This window comes from Lagopus leucura, unplaced genomic scaffold (genome assembly GCF_019238085.1).
Source record: "Lagopus leucura isolate 7727_CA_CO unplaced genomic scaffold, USGS_WTPT01 Super-Scaffold_100002, whole genome shotgun sequence".
Classification (NCBI taxonomy): domain Eukaryota; kingdom Metazoa; phylum Chordata; class Aves; order Galliformes; family Phasianidae; genus Lagopus; species Lagopus leucura.
Window position 1 is genome coordinate 7,623,416 of NW_024962263.1, and position 23,252 is coordinate 7,646,667.

General features: G+C 39.9%; 1 protein-coding gene across 2 annotated transcripts in view; it reads right to left on the reverse strand.

Moving 5' to 3' along the window:
- Positions 1-304: 304 nt before the first annotated feature.
- The window catches only part of HIVEP1 (HIVEP zinc finger 1), a 110,137-nt gene continuing 87,189 nt past the window's right edge, over positions 305-23,252 (reverse strand). For both annotated transcript variants that reach the window (XM_042870049.1, XM_042870048.1), the window contains exons 5-9: positions 18,259-18,392; positions 16,786-16,961; positions 14,265-14,369; positions 4,767-5,284; positions 305-2,028 (exon numbers count right to left, since the gene is read on the reverse strand). In XM_042870049.1, the coding sequence (XP_042725983.1) occupies positions 859-2,028; positions 4,767-5,284; positions 14,265-14,369; positions 16,786-16,961; positions 18,259-18,392 (2,103 nt within the window). In that variant the 3' untranslated portion in view covers positions 305-858. The remainder of the gene's footprint in view (positions 2,029-4,766; positions 5,285-14,264; positions 14,370-16,785; positions 16,962-18,258; positions 18,393-23,252) is intronic.

Genomic DNA, 23,252 nt, shown 5'->3' on the forward strand with positions numbered 1-23,252 from the left:
TTCCCTCAGGGAAGCTTTCAAATTTAAGGTATGAAGAGGAAAAAAATTGGGCTGGTGGATGCTTACTGTAAAGAAAAAACTTGAGGGATTCCCTCCCTGCTTCATCATCACCAGATGTTTTGCAGAGGAAGCTTTTTTTCCCAAATGCCTACAGAAGGTACCCTTTCTCTTACAGCAGGTGAAACCATGTGGGCATATGCCATCGCCAAATCCTTTTAAGCTGAAAGCAATGGGAACGACACTAAAATGACTGAGTCGAGCACTTCTCCACCTTTGCATCAAGAAGGTACAACGTAAGCAATGATAAAGTCAGTAAACAAAATTTTACTGTAATATTTCATAACACAGATACTGTATTTCTCTTTGAAGTGTAAAGCTACCGTCTTACACAAGAAAGATGGACAGACCCTTTTCCAAGACTAATATGGATACAATAAATATGGAGTTTTACATACTAGATCTGTACACAGAAACTTTGTCCCACAGCCATAAAAATTTACATTTAACAGTGCAACATATAATTTAATCATTTATTTATCTGACATAAGATGTTTACTTACTAAACACAAGCAACTACCTGGGTTTAATATACATATTTTATATATATATATTTTATATATATATATTCAACAATCTGTACAGGTTTCTAAACATAAAACTCCAAAAAGGCACAATCGTCTATACAACATGTACAAAAATGGCTGGAGCTGACAAGAAACAACAATTATTGGTCAAGAGTTCATGATTGCACAAAGATTAGTAATGGGTTTGTGTCAGAAAAATGTGCTTTAAGGAAAGGAAGGTTTGCAAAGAAACCTGCAAGTGTTATAAAAAAATAAACACAATGGAAAACAAAAACTAGGTTGCTATTATGAGTCTATCCTCATCGTCACTGCTGCCATCACTAAACTGCACCGTGTTTTGCCTCCGGGGCAATGCTGCTGGCCTGTGTACCTGTCTATCCGGAGAGACAGTTCGATGGACCGGGGACTTGGTTAAAACGTCAGAATTCACCTTTGAGCGGGGCTGTACCGGGGAAGCCCTTTTGACCTGAACCGAAGAGACGTCGCACTTTGGCTTACTGTGGTCGGCGAGGTCAGTCTTTTCAGCATCACCTTTCCCCTGCCCATCGAGTCTTTCATAGTCGCTCGCAGGGGCAGGCTCCGCAAGGCTCTTCACGCTGTACCGCTGGCCACCGGCAACCACCTGAGGAGAAGCAGCCCTGGCCGCGTGGCCCACGTTGGGGAAGCTGGCAGGAGCTGGCTCTTGCTGGACGTCACCAGCTTTGCTGCCTGAAGCTGGTGGTTCAGAGGCTCCTTGCCCATCTGCGCTGACCGGGCTGATGGAGGGAATGAGGGTGGGCAAGGCAATGTTCAGTATCTGCAGGCCCGGGATGTGCGCCTGAGGGCTGGGCTTGCCCTGGGGAGTAGCGCTGGCAGTCAGGACCTGGAGGCCCACGGCATTCAGAGTGATTCCAGGCGGGCGCATCTGTGGGGCTATGTTCGTGTTTGTCAGGCCTAAGATGTTCACCGTCTCCATGCCCAGGGGTGGGAGAGGCTGCAAGCTGGGCGTGCTGAGACCCTGGATGCCTGGCACGTTGATCTGGCCAATAGGAATACATGGCACCACGCTGTTCACTTCGGCAACCCCGATGGGATTCGTGGCGGCAGCCGAGGCGGTGCAACCCACCTCGCCGAGGCCGCTCGTAGTTCTGTGGATGACGCCGACAGCGGGAATGGTGAGTTGCACCGGGCCAGCTTGAATGGGCACAAAGGTGGAGTAGGTGGCCAGGCCGGCAGGGACCACTTGAAGCCCCCCTACTGGCACCATGCCATAGGGCGCCTTGGCCTGCTGCTGAGAATGCAGCGGAAGGTGGCTGAAGAGGTGAGTCTGGCTCGGCCTCAGCTCGGCAGAGCGCAGTGGGGCGCCGGGCAGCTTCTCCTCCTGGATTTCGGTGTAGGGCGATGCCGTCGCGGTCCGCAGGCTCTGCTCCGCGGGCGAGGAGGGAGAGGTGGCAGAAGGCGTGCTCTGGGAGAGAACGAGAGGGACGTGTTAACAGGATGGCTGCTGCTGCCCCCAGGTTACATGGAATCTCGAGGCTGCTTGGCGTGCTGCCCACCCCCTCACACTTCGTTTTAGATGAAAACAACAACAGACTGGTTCACGGTAAATGCTGCCCAGCTTGAACAATGAACTGATTTCCTTCCTTTCTTTTTCCAACTCCTTCCTCTCCTACTAATTGAATTTTCCTCTCATGATTATCCTTGCTCGTTTCTCTTCAGCACAGGACTCAAAAACATTGCTGAATATCCTCTGTACGTGGCTGTTTTTTCTAAAGGAGGAAGGCAGCTTTGGAGAGCTGTTTATCGTGAAAATCACCTCAGGCAAAAATGTTAAATAAGCCAGCACTTCTGATACACCAGATTCACTTACCAGAGGCACTGCAGCCTCAGGAAGGCAGGGATAGCATCACAACCCATTTGCCCATTTATTACCCTAGCCCAGAAAATGGGTGACAAGAGAAGGATGATAACTGCAGCACCCACTGAGGCTGAGGTGATGGATGGACACTGGAATGAGGTGTGAGACCCACATCCCACAGCTGCCCCATCTTGCCTTGGTTTGGTGCACAGACCTGGACAAACAATTGTATTGTATACTCTCTTTTCCTCTTATGTAGACTCTTACTGGCCAAGGCTAGCAACTCCTTTCCTAAAAACACCTAAATCAAGAAATCTTAAACTGCAGTTGAAGTCAATTTTTAATGTTAGGCCTGCCTGTAATACAGAAAGAACAGCACAACTTTATTTGGTTTACAGAGTCCTAAACTGTAATTCAGTGGCTTTGACCAAATTCTCAAAAAATCTCTGGAGGAGGCACAAAAACAAATTACCAACAAAAGTCTTTGAAAACAGCTAGTAGGAAACGTACTGGTTAAAGGTGAACAGAATTTATTGACCGTGCAGTGTCATCTATTCTACATGGGAAGACGTGTCAGAAGGAAGTGAAAATCTTTCTCAGGACTAAGTGGTGTCTGACATTTCACTAGAAATCTTCATAAGCTGGTACAGATACTTTTGAAAGAACATACAGCCTTCCTAAACTTTCTCAATCCCTTGTCTCAACAGCAAGAAGTTGGATCCACAAACACGCATGATGGGAGCAGACTGCAGATTAAACATCAGAACCACAGCTACCACTTCCTCTGACTGGGAACAGAGGAGGCAGTCTGGTATGGAATGACTGCCTTTTATCACTTACATGCCTTTTTAATATTAATGTGGAGAATTGTTGGAGTTATATAAATTTAAGAACCTTTCACGATTTTATCTGTGTGAATATTTTCTTGATCCTTCAGTAGTTCTGTCTGATTAAGAGAGTATAATCAGTCAAATGCCTTCTTGGTATCTATGGATAACAACCGGACACACAACACAAATATTATGGTCCTACCTTTTGTGACAGATGTCTGCAGCGACCAGAGACCACTACATCTTATTCCCTGTCATACTACAAAACTGCTCCAACTCATACTTGCCACACGGCACTCACAGTTCTTACAAGCAGGAATGACGATACGTCAAACAATGAAACGCAGCAATAATTTTTACTGGCTTTCCTTGCCAACAGTTCATTATCTAACTCTTTTAAAAAACCAATTCAGCAGTAGAGATTTTCAAAGAACAAGTCACTGAGTACTTGAACTATCATCAAATCTTTACCTGCTGCTTATGATTTTGAACATTTCCTGACGCTTATTTTTCTGTAACTGCATGCATCTATGCTGAAGTCATCACAGACAGGGAGGTAATTACTCCTCTACTTAAAACTTTGCAATATTTTGCATCGTATTTTTCTGGGCATTACCCTGGGAAGCTTTACTGCCCTCGTGGTCACAGTAAGAATTCAAAACTTTCAAAAGATATCATTAGGGTCAATGAAGTATATGATTTATGCTGTCCCCATTAAACTCCATTAGAATACTGCTGAACTGTAAAATGCTTAACACCTGCTGGCCCCCTGTAGCTTTACAAGCACTGGTTGCAAATGTTACTGAATACACCTGCAGTCTTGCTCATCGACTGACTTCACCTTTCCACACGTCTGTCTGCCCAGAATAGTGATGGGCAAAAATGATCCTTTTCCTATCAAAATGCTCCTTCATCTGGAGAAAAACTGGGAGCAGTGGGAACTCAGGTCTCAGATCTGTGCTTCTCTCTCCTTTTGTTTTTCTGCAAAGGCAATCCCTAGATTCCTTGAACATATGGTGCTCATTCTAAATTTACTGTTAAACATATTTGGGGAGAGATAAGCAACTGCCCAATTTTTTGTACAGCAATAAGGCAAAAACCTTTGGGACTAGATTAGTCTTCCCTGGGAGTTACCAATGATTCCACTGTCGTATTTCAGAGTAAAGTGACTTCTGAATTACATCACTTTCCACTGAAAACTTCATGACCCCCACCATACATTCATTCTACATATCTGTAATATCCAATCTCATTTGCAATACATTCTACTAGCTCCAAACTTCATCTGAAATGACCACATTACAATTAATCCTTTCAGAAACGATGCAGACAGAAAAAGTAGTGCCAGTGCCACTACGACACTGCTGTCTCTACAGGCTACACATTTGTGCTTCAGCTATTTTTCAACTCTTTTAAAGCATGAGCCAACAACTCTAAGAATGAAGGGCAAGACCTGTGAAAAATCACCAACATGATCTTTAAATAACACTCTGACCCCCAGAACTGGACTCCTACCTTTGTAAGGATTGTGGTTGCTACCGAGGAGTGGGCCACAGTTGTTTCTGGATCGGGGTAATCCACAGACATATGGCGACCTGGAGAAGCAGGAGCAGAGTCCACCAGTGCAGTACCCGCACTGTGGGGACCAGCTCCTCTCTCCTGGGCTTTGTCCTCGTTTTCTTCCTGGTGGGTAAACTCTGCTGGTGACCTGGAGGTCCTGCTAACTGACTGCGCTGCGCTAAGGACAGTCATCTTGGTGAGCAGTGCTTTTGGGAGACCATCCATGGAGTCTGTGTGAATCCCACCAAAGCAATCTGGCAGTCTGCTGTCCTCATCAGCGCTTGTGGCATCCTGCAGGCCGTGCCGAGAGGGGTGATGCTGGGGGCTGGCCGTCACCGAGGGGGTTGTGGATAGGACTGACTCAGCTTGGCTGTCTTCATCATCATCTTCATTGTCATTTTCATCTTCATCCGCACCATCGGATTCCTCCGCATCAAACCCTGACCGATCACAGCCCAATCTTTGCTTCTCACCTGCAAAAGCAAGCATTGGAAGTTAAGCCAACGAAGGTTCCAGATTGATTAGGAAAGAGGTAGGAGGGAGTGATTAGAAATGCCAAAAAAATGCATGCCATGTGCATCTTTCAACTTCTTCCCACGTCATCAAAACAACAAGGAAGATTTTCACTTTTGTTTTTCAGCACACATATTAAGTTATGCAGTTACATAATCTTTCATCTCCCGTTTCCTGTTGCTTTCCACCTTCTGGGTTTGGTTGTTCTTTTAAGCCATTTATAGCCTTTTGCTCAAAGTCACCCTTCGCTCTTTTGCTGGGGGAGAAGTGAGCAGATTCCTGCTTCATTAAGTTCCTAGTGACGACACGCGAAGCTCGTCTGCCAACCTTCACAGTGGGATACTCTCTAGCTGGTTCTGACTCATAAGTGGGTGTCCTTGTACCCAGTGTGAATCACTGCTGCAAAGGGTTTTGAAAGATACAAACAGAAAGACTGGAGGCTGTTAGTCAGGAATCTGTCTCGTTAGCAGGCAAAAGAGACCAAATTAGACCTTACCAGATTTCTCACTTTGTTCACGTTTTGAAAGAATTATGAGCAAGTCACCCGAGATGTCCTAGGAGACAAGAAAGCCCTAATCCTATAAAAACTTACTTATGCATGAAATTTTACTCCTAAGAAGAAGCCTTCCTGACTTCAACTCTTAAAGTCAAACTGGTACAGACACTTTGTGCTGCCTGTAGGTAAATTTTTCTACGTAACGCAGTTCTACTGCAGCTTTTCTCCTTCTTTTATACCACAACTTGGAAAGAAAAAATCTTCTTTAGTAAAGAGACAAAATCCCATCTGCTGTATCTGATTCCAAGCCAGACTGTCTGGGATCACATTTTATAAAAAGACAAAATGCTTTGGATGCGCTAATATTTCATACTTGATTAAAGGTCTGTCTGCTGAGCTCCCAAAAAAATATCAGCATAAAAATCATTTGGCTCTGCAAAAGGAGGGATGGCTGGTTAGCCAAAAATCTAGAGATTCTGTTCTGGGGAAATCTGCACAGCAACTTACTATCAAAATGAACGACTCTGGAAAAAAAAAGAAACCTTTTCAAGAAGTAGAATGCATTACAAACACATTACGCTGCTAAGTTACCAAAACGAAAATAAGCATCTTGAGCTGTAGGTAAAATAAATGGGTTTAATTGAGCTACCTCTCAACAAGCTACCTACCATTATAAGCCTTTATGGTTTCAAATGAGCAGTGCAATTAGGAACAAGACTAATAGCTTCTTTGAAAAAATCCCTCTGTAATGATTTTGCCCCTCTCTTGCCTACACAGTAATTTGTACATTAACTAAATATGGAAAATATAGATTTTCTACATTTTCTACAGCAGGCATGAAACCAAAATGTTATTAAAAAATACGTTAAACCCTGCAGATCATTGGAATAATGCTAACAAAAATATGGTTTAGGATTTTATCCAGTCTTCATTTATAATTGTCATCTACAAAATCATTCAAAGAAGAAAATACATAATTTGTTCAGCAGCATTTTGTCTTCATTTCTGTCATTTCCATTCCTCATTTCTTGCTGTTTAATACTTCTTGATAATTAATATGCAAAGCAGAACAATCTATGAAGCTAGAATGCTCACATATGTTTGAGTTCTGAATGGAAATAAATTCCCTCAATGCCTCTGTGACAGATGTCACAAATTGCTCTGTGTTTTACATCTAAAGGGTGACCTATGCATTTCTTCCATCTTTTTAAATACTGCACGGGGCATTGCAAAGTCTTGGGTTTCATGCTGTAGTTTTTATTGGATCTCTTTGTAGGTTACTCTTCTCCTTACTAACAACACACATCTATCTCCTCTCAGAAACTGTACTGCTTCTTTTCTTTTTTCTCCTTCTCTCTAAACGAATCACCTTTTCTATCAAGTTGGATGGCCATCACAAATGACTGTTTCCACTGGCAAAAGAAACTACTTGAAGTAATTAGACTGACACCACATTTTTAAAGCAGGCAAAATATATGCCTGAACATGCCCTGATTTAAAGTAAGAAATCTAATTTTCAAATCAGCATTTAGAAACACTACAAGATTTACTATAAAACCCTGCTTATGCAGAGCATTTTCTGCATTCTAGAGGCCTTCTGGAAGGAAAACATGGAAAAGGAGAAGGGGAACTATGCGTGGGACACAGACTCCTTAAATGCAGTGCTCTGTGGGATATAATTTCCCTCTATTGTTTCTCTGTTTACCTCCACCCCTTATGAGTTTGCCAGCTTCTATTTAAAAGTGGTTACCTGGGGCCAGAGCCTGCAATGTAGGCGAGGTGACAGCAGTGAATACAGCTCCCTTACTCCCACACTGCTCTGAAACATCAGATGTGAAAAACAAAGCATTCCTGACTTGCTTGCTCTGGCAATGTGAAAAGGACAGCTTTGCCTTCTACACTTTTGTGTGCATCCACTGAAACAAGAGGTGCCCAAGCTTTTGTAGTCAGTCATCCCTTTAAGCATCACTGTACACCAGTGGAGTTGTTAGTGAGTTGTTAGAGGACCTGAATCTGCAATTTAAGGAGGTGGCAAAACCAGGCATGGTCTACTTGAAAGTGGTATCAAGGCTATGACCACGCACGGTGACAGATTCTTCCTAAGTACCATCTTAGGATAACCTAGGAGTGCTGGCCCAGCTCCATTTTGATGATTCCACTCTGCCTACAAGTTACCTTGTTTTAATTAGGCTTTAATTTTTTTTTTTTTTTTTTTTTTAATTAGGCTTTTAATTTTAAGTTTTTATTAGGAAAAAAAATAATTCTTTGCTTCCTATATGATTATGTAGCTGAAATATACAACTAGAACTCAGTTTCCAAATGGAACTACTGTTCCATTTGTGTTCAACTTTGTACGAGGCTGTGGGATATGTCATGAATTCAAGGGCCACCAGCACGTGAGGAAATGGCTTTTGGTGTGAAAAGTCTCAGATTTTTCTGAAAACAAAACCAAACAGCAATAGCAACAATAATTAAAAACAGGAAAAAAAAAAAATAAAAATGTAGGAAGAACACTTAGTAAGGAAGAATGCTTTTCTTTCCTTCAATGCATGCCTGATCCAAAGCCTCTTCAAGTCATTCTACACATACCCTTCAGCACGGACAAAGTAGTTGCCATCAGCAAAGCACGCTCCCAGTGGGGCTCCCAAAGCACTTTCCTGGCTGTGCTGACTTCTCTCATTCCTATCCTTTACTTTGAGAGCCTGCAAACATTACTGAAAATGCATATCCATGCATATCCTACGTGATCTGAACCTGTAATCCCATGTCTCAAGAACAGCCAAAAGCTGTTATGCTTTCTGAAGGCTACTTCTCTTTCAAATCTTAGCATTTAAACAGAAAAACCATTCAAGACAGCCTCAATCTTTGATAAAGAGTGTTTCTGAAAAAAGAGGGAACGTCTCCCATCCTCAGTCAGCTGCAATCTTTTCTTTTAAACCTTTAGAAAGACTTCTTCTAGGGCTTCACAGGAGAATTTGGAGAGATCTGCAAGAACACTTATATACTGATATTTTACCCCAAAGCAAGAAAGAAAAATGTTGAAGTTCCTTAGCACAATAGCATTAGTTGGAATTATCAGCATCCTAACATGTCCATTAGCAAACTGCTTTTTAAGTCCATGCACTGCTTTTCCTGTGACGCTATTAGGTAACTGATACAGGGATCTCTATACAATTTAAAGTTGTTTTTTTTTCCTACAGGAATCGTTAGTGCACATGCTTTTACCAACAGTCATCTTGTCACTGCTATACCACAAAGGACCAGACCAAAGTATCAGACAGGTCTTCAGAATCTAAACTTACAGCTTGTAATTGTAATAGAGAGAAAGATTCATATATTAGTCCATCACATGACCTGACTCATCAGGCCCTACAGACGAGCCATTTCTGCACTGGTTACAATGACATTAAGTTCAATGGCTTTTAACTTGATCATAATCAGGTAGATTTTCTGAAGAAAAGTAAAATGTGCATTCTAGTTCTTTCACTGCCAGGAAGACCTGGAAACACACGTCCAGATTGCTTAAGTTTTACAAGTATACGAGTAAATGGAAAAATGTATATAGACTAAATGTAGGTATCACTATTAGCTCTGTTTACACAGATTAAAGATATATCTTATTAAGTATCTGTTTGTTTGTCCACTAGCTAGTTCCATAATTGATTATGCTAAATTTGATGGCTTTTAGCACCAGAGTAATTCAAAGCAGGACTTACCAGATCAAACTGTGTAGTTATCTTCAGTTAGGGATTAATACAAAATTGATATACTCTGTGAGCATATACAGTATCTAGTAATGCATGCATTTGTTCTCTTTCTATGTATGTTCTTCATCAGATGTAACTATATATATACACTAGGGCAATGAAGGCAGACATATTTTGAGTATGGCATCATATTATTGTGAACTTGAAAATAAGGTCTGTATGTCATCAACACGCACTCTGTTTTGCTAAAGAAATACAAGCTCAGACTTGCCTTTTGCCTATCGTATTAGTCTGACAGTGGACAGTTTCACAACCATTCCAACAAATTTAAAAAGAAGTGAGGGTAAACAAAGTACTGTTGGGTGAAACAACATTAGCACCCACATCCAAACTCTCCGTCTCCTTGACTTTTCAACTGTGCTCCCTGGTTTTCATTGACTGATTTCAGTCTTGCTTCAGCTACTGTTTGTCCAGTGCTCATCATCACCACGCAGGACTCACAGTGACATCTACTGGGTTAAACTCAGACTGGTAATAGCCACTGCTTCTCAGAGAAGAGGAAAAAAAAAAAAGTGGGCTTTTGACTTTCACCCCTATGAGTGTGGAAAATAACTAGGCAAAACTAAACAAAAAAAATAAGAGCAATCTCTGTTGCTTAAAGAGATTATTTATCCCTGAATCCTCCTGGGTATCCTATATATTGTAAAGCCACCCTAGCATTAGCTAGTCTACTCACAGGCTGTAGGTGTAAGGCTCCAGCATACTTAACGTATATCTAGTTGAAGATAAGGCAGTGCTATTAAAAATTAAAAAAAAAATATATAATTAGTCATGTGAGCTACACAGACCCAGCCTCCCATTCTACTTGCAAAAGGAGAATATCACTGTAAGAATTTCCATTTATTTTTACTTCTTATACGCAGGTGCAGTGAAAACACAGACTGAGTCATGATTAAGCTAATGAACAGCCATGGAAACTAATTTAATATCTGCTGTGATAAGTAAGGTATAGCTAATTAACTTAGAAACACTGTGTCTTTAGAAGGGTCTATTTAATACTGCAGAAAATGAAAGTTTAAATATGTATGTAGTTGTATATATGTAATATATATATGCATACATATATGATACCCATCTGAAACTTAAAATTGGGATTTTTTACAGGTAATGCACTGATCATTTCTAGATAACTTTTTTTTCCACAGAGACCACTTAAACAAATTCTCCACATCTAAAGATTTCCTTGATAAATAACTCTACTATTTACATTTATTCAGGCATACTCTACCATTCACTTATCAACTTACATGTGAAACATAATGGGTTCAAGCTTAATAACTGTTTTAATTCGAAGACAAATTGTTGTTTTTAAGACTGAATAGCAAGACGTCCAGTCACCATGGCAGAAGAGGATATCCCCAGTTGCAGTCCGTCACACTAAATGGTTCACCTCACCTGACAATTTAATTCAGATATTAACATTCCTTACATTGTAACCCTGTATTTTGGTGACAAGAACATTCCACAGAGCAGAAGATGAAAGATAAATGGATGAGGGAATGGTTTTGAATACAAAAACCCAGGCCAGGAAGTATTTACTAATACCCAAATGATGACAAGTCCAAACACAAAGAATGCTATGTTAAAAGCTCTGATCACATATATTGTCAGACAGCTAGAGAGCATCTCTTTATTTTTCCTTCAATGTGACAGCACAACCAAATTTCAGCTTCTCAAGTTACTGAAAAAGCAGGCTCTGTGTTTACATGCCCGTGTTCAGGATCGTGCACTATTCTGCACTCCTTACTCAATATGCTGATGTTATTAATCTGAATTACAATCAGGTCAAAGCTATCTTCTGATGTCAATCTGAAAAATGATATATTCCAATCATGACAGCTTGTGCTTAAAAATCATGTGCAAAATACTTGCAGAATTGCCAAATTCCTTAGTAAACAAAAGGCTGACGGCTTTGTTAAATTTATGGCCAACTCTCCAAAATTAATTCTTTAATTCCATGTCTGATAGAAGAAATACAACTTAGTAATTTGAAGGAAAGTTGTATATACTGCTATTGCCATCAGAGAATAATCAGCATTTGGGTAAAAAAAAAATAGTGACAGACAGACATTCTGTGGGTCAGGAAACCAGACAAACATGCACAGCTTATGGGAAAGATGAAATTTTATTTCTGAGGTCAGAATTATTTCCTACTACATTTTCTGACATTCCTGCACACCATCTCCCGTTGCCTTTCAATGAGGAAAAGCCATCAGATCCAGCTGACTCTGGCTGCCAAGGGCAAGCTCCTTTCCCAAGGCCAGCCCTGCTGCCAGAGTGGGGCTGCCTGGGTAAGGGGACCGAGGGATGGTGCAAGGAGACCACCTACACACCTCAAAAAAGCCCCCCACTCACTTGTGTTCAAATGTGGCCAAAAAATTAGTATTTCAGAGAGCACAGCAGAACCACCTACATTTACAAAGCTCACATGGAAATAATTTACACTTTTTTCCCTCCTCTTTGCCTTAAAGATGGGCCAACAAGCAAGTTTCTGAGTTACCCAGAGAAGCACCCTACAGCATGGCTAGGTGAGGTGAAAGACTCAATCACAGTTTTTAAATGTTGAGCTACTCATTGAATGTCTATGGATAATTGTAAATGCACTGTGCTCTGTGGTAACTGGAAAGGCTGGACTGGTCTAGCTGGGACAGATGTGTTTACCATAGGCTTAATTACCCTGCCTCTTGAATGGGACTTTCAGTGAGTGCCGAGCTTTGTCCTCAACAGCTGGTTTTCCTGTGGGGTTGGACTCGATGATCCCTGGAGGTCCCTACCAACCCCTACAATTCTGTGATTCTGTGGGTATCCGAGTCGGATCATTTAGAGAAGACAGGGACTTTATCACTAAGTTGTTTTTTGTTTCTGAGCTCTCAGTTACAAACAAGAGACAAAAAAGGAAGTGTTACCTGTTTTGCTCTGAAAAAAAATGTACTGCAGCCTTACAATTCAATATCTGGAAGAACTTCGTGGATTTACATGGCAAATCCTAGTGACTGTTTGCCTTGCTCTGTGGCTTTTGTTTATTTCGCTCCAAAAGATTCTAACTTATTAATTACTGAAACAAAAATTATATATCAGGGAATGTAGTTTATTTATAGGATAGTTGCACACACCTGTAATAAACCATTACATTGCATGTAAGGACTCTGTCTTTCAGTTATGTAGTCTTAGAGCCAAAGAAAAGCAGACTTTCAACAACTGCTTGAAATGGCTTATTTCTATAGGGTATTACTGATAATTTGTTAACATTTGGAGTGTTTACCATTATACTAAACTTATGTCAATTGTAAATATCAACGCATCGATCAATAACATGGTTTCATTGCCTAGGAAAAAGATCAAGCTGGTGTTAGTTAAAACCAAACCAAACACAGCTACAGAACGGTGCTTACAGGAGTCGCGACAATTTTTCCGTCATGTGAAGGCTGAAAAGGTTTATGAACACTGTTTGTGTTTGAGGGAAGGATCACAAGCTGCTTACTGTTGCTTATCTTCTGTGTTATTCTTTCTGGTACCTCAATTGCAAAGGAGGACATGTTTTTAGCTTACCAAAAATGAACATATCTAACAATGCTAAAAAAGGAAAAGGCAGATTTCTTGGTACCTAGTGCACTACTGAATCACACTAGTTGAGTCATATTCCCAGAATTATTTAGAATTAGATTCAAGCCAATTCACTTATTCTGCTAGCAGTTGTCATATGGGAGCAAGTGCATTCATCTTTCTTGCCCTTTATTGTTTAAATGAAGATCGCCACAGCTTTCTTTTCTCAAAACCTCATCTGCAATCTAATAAACTATTCCACTTCAAGAAGAAAAACACAACGCAAAGCTCACACTGCTGCTGAAAAGCAGGAGCACGTAGAAAATGCCACTGCTGCACCAAGACATGTCAAGACTCCCAAACAGAGTGTTAGCATGCAGCCCTGTCATACAGCTCACTGCATCTGGTACAGATACACATTTCTTAACATGCTGAGCAGAATCCACGTGAACCCAGTGTGGCCCTCCTCAACTCTCCTCAATCTCACCTCCATTTCAGTAGAGCTGTTCTGGTATGTTGGACATACAGAATTTCAACTACTAGCAAATAATTTTGATAACACTAAGAACATCAATGGAAGAGTAGAATAGATCCAGATGAAAATCTTTTGTTTCTACTCACTGATTTACTCCCATTCATATTTGTGAAGAAGGTCAGCACTCTACATCAGGAGATCATCAGCCTCCCTGAAAAGCCTATGCAAAGCACTCAGCAAATATTTATAGTTCTGGGTGGTGAGTCAGTAATACAATTTACAAAACATGTATTCAAAAATTTGACAATTTTATGCAAAGCTATTTTAAAAAAAATCCTACATTTTACTATTTTTTTCCCAGCCAAACAGCTGTTTTTCTGGTATTTTCAATCTTCTCAGATTTGTCTGTGAAACTGATAAAGTTAAACTGCATAACACTTTGTGAAAAATTCAGCAGCAACATATCTTTAGCATATGCTCATCATTTCTTTTGGTGAAGGTTTTTCCACTATTTCTTGCTCCCTTTCAGTACCTTCTAAGATTTTCCTCCCTGTATCTTTTTCCTGTACATTAATTTAAAAACTTTGGAAAAAAGGGTAATAAAGGGTGACAATAAAATAAATCTAACAATGCAGCAAAGAAAAGATTTAAATTCTTACCAAATTCTTCTTCTCCATCCTGGTCATCTATTAAGCCTACTGAGACTCCCAAATCCATGCACTTCTTGCTATGTGCCTTTGACTTCATATGTTTTGTCAAATTTCCTTAAGAAACAAACAAAAGCAAAAATGAACTGCTCTTTGACTACACAAATGTATGGTGATATTAACACAGCATGTCCATATCTCATTCAGCTACATTTACAACCACATACACAATTTGATTTCACATCTGGCAGAGCCTTGCCCTTCAATGTAAGTTGACAAGGGCTACAGCAGGTTCATCATCCTGAATGCTACCAGCCTCTGGCTCAGCTCTTCACCAAGATAAAATAGAATAAAATGGAAATCATGGAAGATTATGCATTTTGCATATGTGTAAAAAAGTCATTTGTTTCTGGCAAATATGAAAGACTAATTCAGTCTTCATATTAATATTGACAGAAAACGACTATGTGGAACTAAAGTTCATATCTTGCAATTCTTTTCGTATTTTATGGATTCTATTTCAGTGCAATTATTTCCATTGCCAACTTAGACAAATACATTAATTTTATTCAAAATATGAGCCTGAAAATGTTTGCTCTGAATTTCAGACGTGAACGCATAACTCTTGGGAAGCTTCATGTGCTGCCATTCCCTTTAGAAAGGAAGTATGGCAAATATCATCACAGAAGAGTTAAAAGTAGATCACAGTTTTAAATGATGAGTATGTGAAATGTATGAGGGCCACTCCAAACGTAACTCCTCCTTTTTTATTCTGTTGGCCCACAGCATCCCAGACAGATATTGGTAGTATGGCAGTAGAATGTGAACCAGAATTCCCACCGATATCCCATTGCATTTTCCTGCCACGTGACAGATGGCAGCAAAGGGGCAGCCTGACAAAATGACAGCTGACATGGAAGTGCAGGTGAAGCAAAGGTGTGTCAATGAATTCCTCCATGAGGAAGAAATGGCATCCGCTGACATTCTTCAATGCTTGGTGAACCTTTATGGAGATGAAATGGTGATGTGTCTCAGCAGCGGTGACAGAGATTGTTACAAGTGCAAAATGCAGGCTCCTGCTGGTTGCTGGCAAAAATGCATAGCTAATAGTGATGACTGTTGAAAAATAGTGTTTTGTAGCTGAGAATCTTCTCTACCAAATAATGTGGCTGTGCTCTTTGTATCTGTTGTAATTTCCATGGAAATGAATAGGAGGCATTACTTTCAGGGCAATCTATGTATATTATTGTAACTAACAGTCGATTTCAGACTTCACATTATCTTACAAAATCCAGTTTCTTTGAGGTATGCAAATGGAAGAAATTATAGTGGGTGAAATGCTTCCATAGCTGTGGAATATTTAATTCCTACTTTGAAAGAAGACTAGGATTTCACTCCAAATTTTGAAATGATTGTTATGAAGCCATGTGGTATTGCTATAAGCTCACAAATAGCAAAATTCTTGGCCTTACATGCTGTGAAATTACTGCCTACACTGGCTTTTCATGTGGGGTAGTTTAACAAACTTCAGGCATCCAGTCCTAGGCCCAACTTTGCTAGCAGTGGCAACACTCATGGTTAGCAACTGCAGAACATTAAACAAGTACAAGTACCTTTCACAACTGAAGCATAAGAGAATTTTAAATGGGCAGAGCTTAATCAACGGAACTGGGCCAGCAAGCCTACTATGCAAAAATCCTCATCAGTATTTATTGGGTTCACAATCCAGCATTTAATTTTAAAGATGGTGCAACAAAGCAACATGGTGCCCTAAGGTGTAAGGAGGCAGTGTTAGTTCATCACACACCTGAAGACTATCAATCCTATTTTTGCAGTCCTGTGAAGTTTTCCTCCTAATTGCAGAGTAGTCTCAAACCCTCTGCAGGTACAAATGTTCCTGAGGTTACAGTTGGGGAGATTACACCTGAATGATGCTCAAAGCTGGCAACAGTGTGACTGCTTAGAACCTTTCACTAGAAGTCTTTTGACTGTGAACTTACCCTAGCTCTTCTACTTATTACAAGTCCTGGATCTACCATTGTTTAATATACATATTTAAATTTGGATGTGTTTAAATACTGTTGTAAACAGACTTTAAACACCCTCTTTGGGTTACAAGATTAAGGAGAAAAATGAACTCCATTCTTCCAGGGTCTAAGAACCATTTTTGATACAGTTATTTGTTGAGTGCTAACAGCAGCACAAAATATGTCCATGTCATATGTCCAAATAATCAGTGGGGACTTAAAACTGTGTTCCTATCTTTGCTTAGGATGAGACCTAGCTTTCATCATATTCCTATATTTTCCTTTTCCATTTCAGTTTCTAACCTAGATGAGATGCCACAGTTTGTTCATATAAATGCATGATTGTCTGAACAAGCAGACAGAAAGGACTGCAAACACTGGAAAACATTAGACAGTCAAACTCTGCAGCAAGGTAACTTCTTTAGCATATGGCAGCCAGATTTGAGAACTGTGCTTTAATACAGAAGGAAAAGAGGGAAAAAATGTATGCGGAGAAGTGCCTCTACCTTTAGTTTTGAAAGAGAAGTTGCAGTAATTGCAGTGGTAAGGACGGACATCTGTATGTGTGCGAATGTGCTTCTTCAGCATACTGGGTTTCTTGCAACGTATTCCACATTCTTCACAGATATATTTCCCTCTTCCTCTCCCCCGGACATACACATAGTCTTCATTTGATTTGTACCTAGTAGCAGCACCATAAGAATAAGGCAATTGTAGTAGGGGAAAAAAAAAACTAGTTAGAAATCATGATCTATCAAATTTAAAAAAAGCATAAAAAACATAAAAACAACTTGTGCGTTTATTTGTTAAACTTACAGTCATGAACATGCTTAGAATCAATGGTGTATCTTTTAAAATAAAGGTACCATTGGAGACTAACCATTTCAAGACTTCAAATTTCATCTTCACAACACAGGATCATACTTTAAAGAGTCAGCTGTTGGAAGTAAGTTTGAGGACCACCAGAGAGCTCTAAAGGAGCATCTTTGAGGCTTCATGATGGATACAGAGAAGGAACAACAGTTAAGACAGTGGGAAAGTCTTTCAAAAGCTCTGTTAATGTGCTTCATGCTCAGCCTACTGGGACTGCCTCTTGATGGAAAAAGTCCCTGATGCAATCCCAGCATTCATCTCTCTGCTCATGGATGCCAAATGTTTAGCTTTTGCAACTTGCTCCCTGTAACATTTGGGGCTGTGCAGAGGCATATAGCAGTGCTCTACCAGAGTGGCTGGCAATAGCCTACCTGCTGGCCAGGACTGGGCTCAAACTATAAACCTGCAAATGGAAAGCCTACAGACTGTTAACAATTACTAGAACAATAAAATATGCACCATTTGTGCCCAAGCTTTTACAAGTGTTATTGGCAGATTCTTCTACTATAAATCCTGTTTTATAAGACGCTGTACACGGCACAACGATGTGGCTAAAGCTAAAGCAACTGTTATTCAGATCAGGCAACTGATTTAAAACTATTGCAGTGCATGGACTAGGACTCAGTAAATATTTCCATGGCACTTTTCAAATCAGGACTTCTGCAGCCGGCATATACCCCAGCAAACTGCCAGATAGCAACTGAACTGCAGTCTGTTGCTGAGCCCTGGACTGTGTCCTCTCTGGCTACAATTACACTAGCTTACTGTAGAATACACATTATTTATCACAGAAGAGAAATACAGGAAAAGAATTTACATCTATGGCAGTATCTAGCTGCCTTCACTGCTGATTAATGTTTGCCCTTTGGAAAAAAATGAATCACGCTGCCTATTGTTCTCTACTTCATTACTCTCTCCCAACTCTCATGGCTCCGTGCTTCTGATGAATTTCCATTTTTCACAGAAGCATAAACCAACTTTCACAGACCACAGAATGGGAACTGTTGTTTAAAATAAATCTAACAGGAAGCAACATCTCTGCAAGGTCTAAAATCAAGATAAAATATCTTCCCAGCAATATCTAATACATAAAGCACAATACTTGCCCTCCATCAAAGATTTTCACCCTTCTTGGTTCGCTTTTGATAAAGGAATTTTCTTTATCATGCTCAGTGCTCGATTCGGAGCTTTCCTTATTGCTGAATTCAGATGCAGTTATTTTTTTCCTATTTAACGCTCGCTGAAAGAAAATGAGATATTCATACGTTTATCATTAAAATTAGTATCTTTCATAACCATTCAAATATGTAAAGCATTAGGAATAAATGCATGACTCCTTTCACAAATCACCATTATAATAACTGATTATTTTAACATATTTTAAGATACGAGAATCAAAAAATATCTTTAACTAAATTTCTCTTCTACTAATGCTGACTATTAATGGAGTGGCAAATCTATATGGAAGTTCAGCCAGAAAACTGAAATGCTTTGAATCTACAGCAGTTGCCTCTTCCATCCTTTGGGAAGGTACAGGTGACCTTTATTAGCTCACAGCCAATTAGTGATGCTTTCTCTTCAAGGCTCAAGTCCCACGACATCTCAGTAGCACCCTCCCAGCTCCAGCTTCCCAGTGCCTACGAGGGACATGGATAGAGAAGGAAGTCCATCACTGAGAAACTCATTTCTTGTGGCCCAGCAAAGAAGGAAAAGGGAAAAATAATGGCAGGTACTAACTAGTAACATATGCTTTCTAGTATTTTTCACAATATATTCCTGTTGTGGTGTAGGTACTGTCTGTTCTGTTTGGCAAGGTAATAATGGACAACCAGAACCCTTCCAGAGCAGGACTCCATGGCTAATCCTCACTGCCAGGCCAAATTGTAAGAGAAAGTGTAACAGTGGTCTAGCAGAACAAAAACATGTTTCTCAATTACTAATGAACTTTTTCCCCCTCAAATATAAAAAAAAAATTAAAATTGCCAAATAACATCTATTCCTTCCAGAGTCTAGGATATTTATAAAATGGGCAACAATGAAGGAAAGATCCAATTAGCCAGCAATTATTACTGCTGTATTTATAAACTGTTCTACCCACATAGTTGGCATACTCACCACATTTGCTCATATTGATAAGTGAATAAAATGATGGGAGAAAAAAGACTGGCCTTATGTTTTCTACTCATTATAAAATCTAATGCTGCAAGCTTGAGAATTCTTGCCAAGAGGAATGGCTTTGCTGGCTGACTTGAAAGGACTGATGCATTACGAGCACTGAAGGGTGACGCTGTTCTGGGACCCGGTCCCTGCTCACCATCCACCCCAAGATCTCAGCATCCGTCTTCCCTTCTGAGGTGGACCATGGCTGATGAGGAATTAACACAAATCAGAGGAAAAGTGACTGCCTATCAGATTCAAAGACCTGGGAATATGCACAGGCTTGCATGTACAGCTCCAAGCCATATGCGTTCATGTGGTTCTGACATTGATTTGGGCTGGATTTTCAAGCATATGAGGAGCCCTACCAAAGCATAAATGACAACCAGGCCTGACTGTAGGAAGAAAGAAATTTCACCCTACGTGTTTTAACAGTATTCATACAAAGTGGAGGGTGGTGATGTATAGGATAGGAAATATCAGGAGATGAGCTTACTCTACCAGTTGCAACTCAACTATGTAATAGTTCCTGTAACACTATCTAGCACATGAATTGCTTTTGTTTCCACTGCAAACAAAGAGTAACCAGGTGACATTTGTAATTTAACAAGGAAAAGAGTAGTGTAAAAAAACCAGAACATATGCAATAAATCCAATACCACATACATATCCTCTGCAGCTGGAATAACACAATCATTAAGTAACTGATCAAGGATAAATACTAAATATTTTTTCCACATTTCAATTTCAATAATAAAAAAAGAAAAAAAGAAAAAAGATTCCAAATGTATTGGGTCCGTGTCATTATATAAACTATGGTGAAATGCTGCTATAATATATAATATATTCACAAAAGTACTTAGAGAGTGCAAAAGCTAACACCAGGCTAAATACCTCTGGGATTTTCCCCTCCTCTCCACCCACTTTTTTTTTTTTTTTTTTTTAATACACACAATTATGTACAGAGATAAGACAAGCTAACATGTTCAAATTACTATCTACCTCCCACTGATGTACTTTAATTTACTGGTTATATGCTACTTTTAGCAGCTGTTTCAATGTCTTTAACATGCAAAATACTGCCTTTCCAGAAATGCTCCGATAGAAACACTGAGTTTGCCAAAGAAATCTAGAGAGGTGCTCACAGGTAATGAAGAAAACTGCTTAATTTTTATGAACATTTCCACGCTGAAGAAGATTTGGCTCCCCTGTAAATCTCTATGTGCAATCAGTTTCTAAGCTGCATGGGCTTCCTGCATGAAAATTCTTTACCATACCTCACCTAAAACCTAAGAACTCCCCACACATGCCAGTGGGAAGGGCAGAAAAATGGCCATGTTGTAAAATGTTCCTCTCCTCTCCACAATTGCTTACAGCTTCCATTTCTAGCAGTTTTCTCTCTCCTGCCATAGAGACAAAGACCATGATTCATTTCCACTTTATTCGTTTTGATCCAATTTCACCCCACAGTCTCCAATTACTGGTATAAAGCTGGAAAAAACCTGCTGTTAGGGCTGCCCAGAGACCAAGTTCAATAGATACTTCTGGTACTTTAAAACATAACTTGGAAAAAAAAATAACAACAACAAAAAAACCCAAGCATGCTTGGAGCCTGAATCATTGAAGTTATAAATTTCAGATTATAGTATTTACTAAACATTTTTCCCACTGGCACGAAGCCACTAGAGAGAAATGTTTTTAATATCTTTAAACGTTTACTAGTTCACACATAAAAATCTTCCGCATTTAACTACTTTCCAGCGGTGAGCTGGACTGTTGTGGCTCATTATCCAAGAAAGGAAACCTCTGCAGTCAGTAGAAGCTGTCCATTCTTCAGCCTATTTACACTGGGAGATCTTCACGTTGGCATACTCCAAACTTGACTGACTCATTTCAGAGAGGGAAGCCAAGATCAGTGCAGAGAATAGAGAAAGAGCCCCTGATGCAACACCAATGAGTTCAGGCAACAAAACCATTCAGAAAAGAGGAAAAAAAAACAAACAAAGAAGGAGATGAAACAAGCCTTTTGCATACAGGTGAGCCCCACGTTACATTTTAACATGCTGCATTCATTCCAGAAACTTCTTCCACAGAACCATTTTGTGCTTTGTTCTTCGAACCACTGGAACGTGGCAACTTTACCTATTGCCTCTGAGCAGTGAACTGTGAAGAGCAAACAACGTGCTGGGGTTCCTCCTTGTTCGCATTTTGCTCACGTGTCTCTTTGTTTCCCACTGCTAAAGAACTGCCTTCTTGGCTATGATTAGCAGTGGTCAGCAACGTGAGCTCTCATTAAACACAACCAGGTTCTGGGGGCAAAACCAGGGGTTGCTCATGAAGTCGCTTTGTCTTTGTAAGATTTGCAGACACAGCCACCCCAGCAGAATGCTACACTTTGCTCCAAGGAGAGTTGTGACTGTGTGAGATGAGGTGAGGGATAACAGCACCACTTTTCTGCTATTACTTATAAACTGCACTGTGATAATACTTGAAGCTGCCTGTCTGGTCAGGGTTAAAATTGCAAGCCATCTGATAAAACATCTTCTGAACGATTGTCACAAACCCCAGAAAACTGGCAGCCCAAACTGTGGTTCTCCAAGGATCTTGGTGCCCTGCCAAGCTTTTAAGCAAGAAATCCATCACATTTTTCTTTCTTCCTTTTCTTTCTTTCTTTCTTTCTTTCTTTTTTTTTTTTTTTTTTTGAGATAACAAGAGAATTACTTTGTTAATTTGTTTTCTTTTCCAATTTTCGTTTAAAATGGAATAATAACTTCCCAAAGGACTGTCGATGTTCTCTACTAGAAAAGCCACTGAGAGAATTAATGGGCATGAACAGGATGGGGAAGTTACTTTTTGTTTTCATCCAGGACAGCTTCTAAGATGACACTAACTAGACTCTTCCTTGAGGGCACCAGCCATTCCATTACCAGGTCAAACTGGAGATCAGTAATACAGAGCTGTCTTCTGACAGCATCCTCATCATCCTGAAAATGGCTGAAATGCTACTGCCTGAGTCACTGAAATAAAATGAGGCAAACTCTGGAGGTCTTAGGTCACAGTACCTATCAAGCCTTTCATTTCTTTTTTCCTGCCTTCTAAACCTTGCTCGTACAATCTAAGATGCCATTTAAACTTTAATTGGTCATTTCTCACTGTACGCTCTTCCTATGTAACAACCCTGAGGGAAACCTATAAATCAGCCCCAAGCAGAGCTTCAAAACTCTTCATCTTCCCTGCGCCAGCACGCTTCATTCAAAACGTCACCAAGAAAGAATGAAGAAAAATTGATAACTATGGTTCTTTTGTGGAAGAAGCAGTATAAATGTACCTGACAGCTGCCTATTACAGCATTTAAGAACTCCTAAAGTGTTTAAAAGAGTGCTGTCAAAATATTTTTCAGAATATTGTTACCTATTACTTATATTCTAAACAGAATTTGTTTGTTGATAAGATTTATTCTTCATGAAGCACACAACAGCTTTGTAATCAGAGCATTTCTACTAATAGGCCATTCTTTAAAAATAAAACAAATATGAGTCAATTACAAAACTAAAGAGAGACTTGACTTGCCTTCCTTAGAACAAAATGCTCAACTAGACACGATTCTTTTTAATAATTAAGCACTATTTAAGTACATCTCATAGAACACATGAGGAAGCAGGCTGAAAAAGTTAGTATGAGTTCAAGTAAAAGGAGGCATGCTAATATGGAACCAGTACTTGAGTTACTTACAGCACTAGCACCAAGTCAGCAGTCTATTTATCTGTAATATGTTATACAGAAAATACAGTTTTGACCTCCAAAATGAACGTTAGTGAAATCTCTCACTGATATCAAGATGTCCCAGATTTAACTCTAATGCTCTTTGGGCTGCAAGGGTTTCTGGATATCATCTCAAATCTTCCTGTAATTCCGAAACTATTTCTTCTTCTTACACAGTTTC